The sequence below is a fragment of the Trichechus manatus genome, unplaced genomic scaffold (genome assembly GCF_000243295.1).
Source record: "Trichechus manatus latirostris isolate Lorelei unplaced genomic scaffold, TriManLat1.0 scaffold00198, whole genome shotgun sequence".
Classification (NCBI taxonomy): Eukaryota; Metazoa; Chordata; class Mammalia; order Sirenia; family Trichechidae; genus Trichechus; species Trichechus manatus.
The window spans coordinates 3,064,035-3,072,941 of record NW_004444134.1 but is presented as its reverse complement, the minus strand read 5'-3'; the positions used below and the strand labels follow the sequence as shown (position 1 = coordinate 3,072,941).

General features: G+C 38.2%; 1 protein-coding gene across 1 annotated transcript in view; it reads left to right on the top strand.

Annotated features, from left to right (window-relative positions):
- GMDS (GDP-mannose 4,6-dehydratase) overlaps positions 1 to 8,907 on the top strand; it is a 787,322-nt gene that overhangs the window by 359,719 nt on the left and 418,696 nt on the right. Inside the window, exon 7 of the mRNA XM_004387909.2 lies at positions 4,444 to 4,571. Coding sequence (XP_004387966.1) covers positions 4,444 to 4,571 — 128 coding nt within the window. The remainder of the gene's footprint in view (positions 1 to 4,443; positions 4,572 to 8,907) is intronic.

Genomic DNA, 8,907 nt, shown 5'->3' with positions numbered 1-8,907 from the left:
AATTTTTCTTTCAAGGTTTCATATATGTCATCCCATTGCCTTCTTGCCTACATGGTTTCAGCCGAATAATCTGAGCTTAGTCTTATTGTTTCTCCTCTGTGACTTCTTGTTTTTCACGAGCTGCTTTCCGGATTCTTTCTTTGTCTTTGGTTTTGGTGAGTGTGATTATGATATGCCTTGGTGATTTTCTTTTCGGGACTATCCTATATCGGTTTCGTTGAGCTTCTTGGATGGCCAGCTTTTCATCTTTCATAATATTGGGGGAGTTTTCTGTCAGCAGTTCCTCAATGATCCTCTCTGTGTTTTCTGTTTTCTCCCCCTGTTCTGGAATTCCAATCACTCAAATGTTTTTGCTTTTGATTGTGTCCCCGATAACTCTCAGGGTCTCTTCATTTTTCTTTGTTCTTTTTTCTTAATTTTCCTCAAACAGAGTTGTATCCAAGTGTTTGTCTTCAATTCCACTGATCCTGTCTTCCATCATTTCTAATCTGCTCATCACCCCTTCTGTGACACCATCTATTTCTGAAATCTTGTTTATCTTTTGGATTTCTAATTGTTGTTTTTGTATAATTTCTAGTTGGGAATTTATTTTGACATTTTGTTCCTGTATTATTTCCCTGAATTCTTCCATTTTTTTGTCTGTATTTTCCATGAATTTGTCTGCCTTTTCTATGAATTTGTCTTATTTTTTCAGCGTTTTTGTCTGCTTTTTTCTTCAACTCTTGGATAATTCTGAGTATTTGAGATTTGAATTTCCTATCAGGTAATTCTAGTGCCTTTTCTTCTTCTGGAAAGTCATCTGTTGTTTTATTTTGCACGCCTACTGGCACCATCCTGTCCTGTTTTTATAAATGTTTTGATATTGTCTGCTGTCTTCGGGGCCTTCAGCACTTATTTTTCTCATTTATTGATTGTAGATTTGTTTGTTTCATGGTTTTTTATTTTTATTTGGCTATGTCTGAGCAGGCGGTCTGTGTGTTCTTTGTTGTTTGCTCGTCTGTGGGCTCGATACTTTTCGCCTTCTTCTCCAATTAGCAGGGTCAGTCGCTCAGATATGGTAGAGCAGGGCAGGTCTAGCTGAAGAGGAGTTGATGGGAAGGGTTGTTTGTTGCACTTGCTGCAGCCACCAGGGCGTTTCAGTAATCAGTGCAGGGCAGGTTCCAGCAGGCCATGCCTGTGCTGCTTTGTGGTATGATGTTAAGCACACGGTGCAGGTAGGCAGGATGTAGGGGGGAGATTGTGATGTGTGGAGCTAAGATGGATATGGTGAGAGGAGAGAGGAACAGGAGCCAAAAACATACAAATAAACAAAAAAGAGTGGTAGGGAAGTTTGCCGTTTAAGTGGAGAGATGCGAGACTATGAAATGTAGAAAAACAAAAAAGGGAAGAAGAAAAAAAAGTCAAGAAAAGAATAAATAAATAAATATTAGAATGAAAAAAGAACAGCAAATCTCCCAGGGGTCCCACTGGTATGGCTACGAGGTCTGGGGAAGTTGTTCTCAGGTGTAGAAGTATAGCCTGGCTAGAATGCATAGAGGTATTCAGTGCCAGGCACTCAGGGGACAGGAGGGGAAGGAAGGTATAGAGGGACGAGAAACTAAGTAATGAAGAAATACAGAAAGGTAAAAAGAGGGAAAAGAAAACAAAACACATTAAAAAAAAAAAGAACAAGAAAAGTTCCCCAAAGAATAGAAGAAAAAAAAAACACGAATAAAGAAATGCTCTCAGGGATCTCTCTGCGCATCTGCGCAAGCTGAGGGGGTAGGTCCCAAGCTGCATAGCAGTGCCTGGTGAGAATGGGCTCCCAACTTGAGGAAAGGAAAAGGAAACGAAGAAACAATTCAAAACAAACAAACAAACAGACAAAAGCCCCGGTATCCCACCAGCGTGGTAATCCAGAGCGGGAGGAAGTTCCACACTCGAATGGAGCTCCATAGACCCTTAGGAAGAAGCAAAGATGGAGCCCAGAGCCAGGTATTTGAGCAAAAGGATGGGGAGGTGATGAGAGGTAAGGAAGAAAGCAAAAGAAGTGGAATAAAACAACCCCAGCTGCCAACAAATGACACTCAAGGAGCCAGCCAGTACAGGCGGGTGGAATCCAAGCAGCCGCTGCTTCCCGGCCAAAAGACTATCACCATAGTGAGCAGATGAGGCTGAGTGGGGGTGAAGAAAGGTGGGGGGTAGAAAAGCATATATCGCAAATTACCGGTTGTTCTGTTCCCTGCTTGAAGCTCCGTGAAGCTGCTTTCTCATACCCCCTATTTGCTGGTCTCTGATAGGAGTCCAAGATGGCGGATCCGTGCTGCGTTAGATGATAGGGGACCTCTGCATTAACCGCTTCTCGCTCTTCGTTCTCTTGTCAGTTTTCTCACTCCACTTGGTGCTTGGCTGAGTTCTCTATCTCTTCATTTGATGTTTTAGGGTTTCAGGATTGCTGTTTTCTCTGTTTGGCTTAGTTTTTCGGATTTTTGCTGTGGAGGGACGGCGTGGTGCTTCTGCCTAGAGCGCTATTTTGCCAGAAGTGGAATCTCACATCTTCATCTACAGAATGGGAGTACTAGTTCTTAGCTCATAGGTAGTTCTGAGAATTTAATGAGCTACTCCCTGTGAAGAGCTTGTGCATGCTAACGATTATAGCCACTATCCTAGACATCCTAATCACCTTGGGGTGGTTTAAGGGTTATAATGGAAAGGACTGCAGAGAGGCCCTTATTCTTACAGATCTTTCTCACTTGTGCACATTTACATAGTATACTTAGGCTGATAGTCTAGTCCTGACTTTAAAATAGAAAGACACACATCAGGAAACCTAAATTTAATTATAAATTTAGTTTTTACGGGTAAATAGATAATAGAAAATATGATTGCTAATTTGTAATAGATTTAGAAGGATTGTGATGGATAAATATTCCTTCATTTTGAAAGACTTCTTTTTTAAGGAGCCCTATGTGTTTTATTAGGAGCCCTGGTGATACAGTGGTTAAAGCAATCAACTGCTAACTGAAAGGTTGGTGGTTTGAAACTACCAGTGGGTCTGCAGGAGAAAGATCTGGCAGTGTCTTTCCACAGAAATTTACAGCCTTGGAAACCCTATGGAGTCAGTAAGAGTCAGAATTGACTCAAGGACAGTGAGTTTTTGCATTTTATAAATTGCTGTGGAAAGTTGAAAATTTGAATTTCTTAACGCATTCTATGGACTGCTGAGAAAAATTGAAAATCTTAATTTCCATGATGGTCTTCTTGTGTTTTGCAATAACATGGCATTGGTGTAGATGTATACACCAAGTTTGTGTGGTGACTGAATCAAGTATGTGTCTGAACATGTTTACAAAAATTCCCCTTATTTTTGTGCTGGTTTTCTGTAGAAACCAAAAGCTTTATCATAATGTTCACCTCCCTATTTCACCTGCAGAAAAACAAAGCTAAAGTTATTGAAATGTGTTAAATTATGATAGTAGTATAGCTAAACTGTATGAAGCTGTTATCAACTAGCACATATGCATATTATTACCTTGAGTATTTGGCATTCAGTGGTGTTCTGTGATAACCTTACCTACATGGAGGGCCTTAGATACAACTGTGTCTGAAGTGCCTTTTAATTTTGTCCTTCTTTGTGAGTTTCGATAAAAGATAGTTGCTTTCATTAAAGACTAAAAAATGTTAAAGCAATTTCAGTATTTTCTTAAATTCATGACACCTTTCATCCAATCATTTCAAAATATCTATATGATATTCAGTAGCCCATTTCCATAGGTTACACTTAAGTGAAGTTGGAAGGCGGTATTGCAGTAAATGTAGTACAGAGGACATTTAACTTGGAACTGTGTCATAATTTATAACTGCATGGCTATGCAGATTTTCAAATAAGAGTGATCACCACTTATTTTGTTAAGAGAAAGGTAACTCAAAAAAAATTTTTGTTGTTTCCTTTAATTAGTTATATGCTGTGAATTAAGTTAATCTCCCTTCCCTTTCCCTTGGACCCATTTTAAAAATGGCTTTATTAATAGGAATATATGGTATTTGTGTTCTTACCCCCCCAAAAAAAAAAAAAATCAGGGTGGTCTTAGAAGTCTGTCTTCATTCTGGCATTCCCCTTTATATAACCTTTTTTAGTTTTCTGTTTAAAAACTGACATTCCAATAGCTTTTCTTTGGCCTAGTGCCTAGGTTGCATATTGAGGCAGAGATTAGGAATGTTAAGACGTCCCCCAAAGAAAAATGTTTGTTATGAATGTAGAGCTGATGTGACATTTAGAATTAGAACTTCTTAACTTGTCTAAATGACAGTTAATGATATTTTCCTTTTTCTTTTCTTTTATTATTTTTCAAAAGTAAGAGAAAAAAAAAGAAAGATGTGCCCAGAGGCTGAGGTTGGTTGGTTCACCCAACTGTTAACTGTCAAATGTGCTCTGCGAATGATGGATCTTTTGTCTCTTTTTAGGAGCTAATTTTGTTACACGAAAAATCAGCCGGTCAGTAGCTAAGATTTACCTTGGACAACTGGAGTGCTTCAGTTTGGGAAATCTGGATGCCAAGAGAGATTGGGGCCACGCCAAGGACTATGTTAAGGTAGGGAATTGACTTATTACATTCTTAAAAATACCTGTATTGGTTGGTGTTGTAAATGCCAGTCCTCTGGTGGGAAAGCGTGACCTCTAGGGGGTGGCAGATAAGATTTTGCTAAGGCAGATGTGTTTTAGACTCAAACTACTTTCAATTTAAGGCTTGATGGCTCAGTGTTACTTGAATGAGGAAATCTTTCACAAATATTCTCTTAATCATTTAATATTAAGGTACCCGTCAGTGGTTTGAGGTGACAGGCAGATAGGTGGGAAAACTTCTAAATAATGCGCTTCTGTACTTGCTGGAGCTTTCTTAACCCTCCCCACTTCTTTGCCCAGCATGTGCCTAACTAATTTTGAAAGCAATTTTTTTGTAAAGGTTCTAGTTGTCAGATCTTTAAGCCATACTGCCTAATTTCCATTTATATAATCTAAGGCCACCAAATTTACATTACTCTACTAAATTTCTCTAAGGGTAATATTCTTAATGAAACATTTTGTTTCTGCTACTATTTATCCATACCTTAAGAGCCTGATTATCATACCACACTCTCCTTAAGTGTGACTTTGCACACCAAGGAACTTTGGATGCCGTTGTAGAATAATAGATTATGATAAAGGAAAATGCAAATTTTCACACTGAAGATTCATAGACTCATTAAGTTTTGTTTTTAGTTGCATGTGTTACATACGTAAGTAGTCTGATTTTTCCCACTGGTTACATTTTGCTTTGCCTTGATTAGTATGAGTTTAAATCCTCATGGTGGCTCTGTGTCCATACAGTAGAGAGCATGTAGTGGCAATGTCCCTGTCCCTGGGCTGTGTTGTCCTTTAGCTGCTTGTACTCTCCCTGTTCTCGTCTGACTTTTTCTGTCCTTAGCATTCCTCTCGGGGAAACGGATCTACCTTCCTCGTGCACTGGTTTAATTCAGAAATAAACTTGAACAATCACAAAAGAAAGCAAACAACAAGTTCATAGTCTAAAGCACAGATTAGCTTCTTCTGTGTTATTTTTGTTTATAACAATTGAAAATGGTGATGACCTGTACTTGAATGTCTAATACTGATTTAAATTATGAGCAAAAAATTAGCTCTGGTTTTTAGTAATTAGTGCAACATTTATATCATTTAAATATGTTCTCCTAAGCTGTAATTAAGGAGCTCTGGTGGCACAGTGGTTAAGTGTTCAGCTGCTAACCGACAGGTTGATGTTTCCACCCTGCCCAGTCACTCCGCGGGAGAAAGATGTGGCAATCTGCTTCTGTAAAGATTTACAGCCTTGGAAATCCTATGGGGCAGTTCTGCAGTGTCCTACAAGGTCACTGTGAGTCAGAAGCGACTTGATAATACCTGACAACAAGCTATAATTACAAAAAATTATGTTATGGCTGTAGTCCTTAGACATGTGTTAGGGACATTACATCAAAAAATGCATAGGGCCACACTTTCAGAAATTATGAGGAAGTGGGAAAATGGAGGCATTTACAGGAGAAGTTGTAACTTTTTTTTTTGTCTAACCTGTCCGAACTTACCTACTTAAAAAAGATAAGCCAAGGTTTGTGAAAATAAATATATTATTGTCATTTTGGCATATAGCCTGATAGCTATCTACATATAGCTATATAGAAGGTATTCCTCTTCATCTTGTTCTCCAGACTGAGAAACCAAATAGATTCTAATTTTATTTTATTTTAATTTCTGCAGTTGGGCCAAAAAGAAGTTTGTATCCAAAATTTCTATTGGAACTCAGAAATCAAGTAGATTTTGATAATGAGAGAAACAGTATACCAAAATGTTAATAGTACTTATTACTGTTTATATTTGGTTTTTTTTGTTTGTTTGTTTACACTTTCCATGTTTTCCATGATTTGAAATGAACAGGCATAAGGAAAAAAGAAATGGCATTTTAAAAATGGATCAAAAATAATCAAACAGAAATGCACGAGACAATTAAATAAATCCATGAGTACTGAGCCACGCTTCCGTCAGCTCAGTGGATCTGAAGTAGGCACCTGTTATCATCCTATTCCCAGTGTGAAGGTTGGCACTGCTCCTGGGTGCAGTTTGGTGCAGACTTTGAAAAGATCTTCTCCATGAAGTCGTTTCTAAGATTGCTTGACAAGATGCTCAGAAGCCAAAATTACCACACAAGAGTAAGATCCTGTGGCCTTTCGTTAAGAATGTGAAATCTTCAGATTCCACAAGAGAGTTACACACGTGTGAAGTTAAGTCATTCAAACTGGCATTCAAGACCTGATTTAGTCCACAGTACAAGTTGGTTTTTGAGTATTAAGGATTCCCTTGGGGATCTAACAGTAACACATGCTGATGATGTAAGACACATTTTATAGTTCTCATTTCTGTGTTCTGAAAGAAATCTATCTAAATTTCTTGATTTCTAAAGAGGTACTTATTACTGTTTGCCAAGTAAGAATTGCTAAGTAAGAATTAATAGTTTGCTACTTTCCAAATGGAAATATTACCAATTCCTTGCCTTTCTGAATGTATTAAAATGAGGTTACTTCAGAGACTTATGACTAAAAGTAAACATTTCCAAAATTAAAATCAACAACCATAAAAATGGAAAAGGAGAAGCACTGTTTGTTGAAAGCACATTTGCATCGCACACTGTAGTCAGCCTTGGAGGTCACACCAGGCATACCAGTGCCGATTTTATACACCCTTCAGTGATAGAATCCCTGTCATTTACACACACAAATACTGTATTGGTAAGTCTTTAGATTAAGCAACTTATGTTTTTTTTCCTTAGAGATAACTTTTCATGATGGACAGTAGAGAACATTTTGTCCTTGTGGTGGAAACGGGGTGCAAGTGACCCCAGCTGTGTCAGAGGTTTGCTGCTAGCCTTAAAGGAGTTCTTATATCTCCATTTATGCATCTGTGAAAAGGACATAATAACAACCCTGTGAAAAATGAGCACTGATGTGCTGTACATACATGATTACAATCTACCTCTCCCTTGCAAACACTCTGCAACAATTTACACAAAGTCATTTCCTGCTGCTGACACAGGTTCATTTGATATTTCAACTTGAAATAAAGATAATTCAACTTGATATTTCATATTTGATAATTTAGATTTGATGTTTGATAACTCAGCTTCAAGTAAAGAATATGAAACTGTGTTAAATTATATTGTACTTCAGAATAAACAAGCTATATGCAGTTACATTTTTTCCAGCATTTTATTATGTACATTTTTAAACATACAAAATAATTGTTGAATGAATTTTACAGTGAACACCCATACACCCACCACCATGATTCTATCCTTAACATCTACTATTACTACATTTTGAGAGAAAATATTACTATAGTGCTAATGGCTCACAGCTGTAAATTTCCAGGTTAACACAATCACAAGTTAGGAAAAAGTATGTGCATTTTTTATGGGATATAGTTTGTCTGCATTGCAAAATTTTAAAAAAATATGTTCATTTTCTTAAATGTTTACCTGACCCTCTACCACCTGTTCCCATGCCCGCCTTCCTCTATATATGCTGACGCAAGAGAAGAACACCCCTAAGTGTTCATACAAGCACATTGGAGCATGCATATCTGACTTGAGCAGATTCCCATAGTTAGCACTGACCAGTGGTGGCTGACAACTGCGAAAGAGAGAACCTCGTCTCTGGATGCCTTGATTCATTCGACATATACGTTATTGAGCACCTACTATGTGCCCGTTACAGTGCTGGGCACTGGGTCACTGTTATAGCTGCTATACATTGTAGTCTTTTATGCTGCGCCCAAGCCCAAAGAAGTCTGAAAAATGCTAGATTGTTTAGAGTTAAGCAGGTTTCTTTGTCGCAGGACTTCACCCAAAACTTATGATATGTGGATGTACACTATGTCCTGCTAAGATTGATATAGTGTTTCCCAAACTTGTTTGACCTTGAAAATAACTATTAGCATCTAGGAGTACAGAGTTGAGAGATGGTGTTGTGTGTTTAAATAACAGTTAAAGTAACTCAGTTTGGTTAACAAGGTCCCACTGTGATCCTACTTTGATAAAAATAGCTGGAATTCAACTATAGCTAGCGAATATTGGGAGATAAGCTAATTGGTAGAGTCTGGGCCAGAAGCAACTTGTGCTTAAGCTTTCACCACTCACAAGAGAATCACTTTGCTCTTGGGAAATGCGAGTCATTGAGTGATCTAATCCGAGCTCCCCTGGTAGTGGGCAAAAAGCCATTTACAGTACGACTGGAGGTTTTAGTCAACAGCTGACCTTACAGGTGCTCCTGGGGAGTTCTTCTGGTCCAAAGGCAAGTCCGGGGCACGTTCAAGTTGTTAGGGGAGGATTTTTTTTTTTTTTTTTT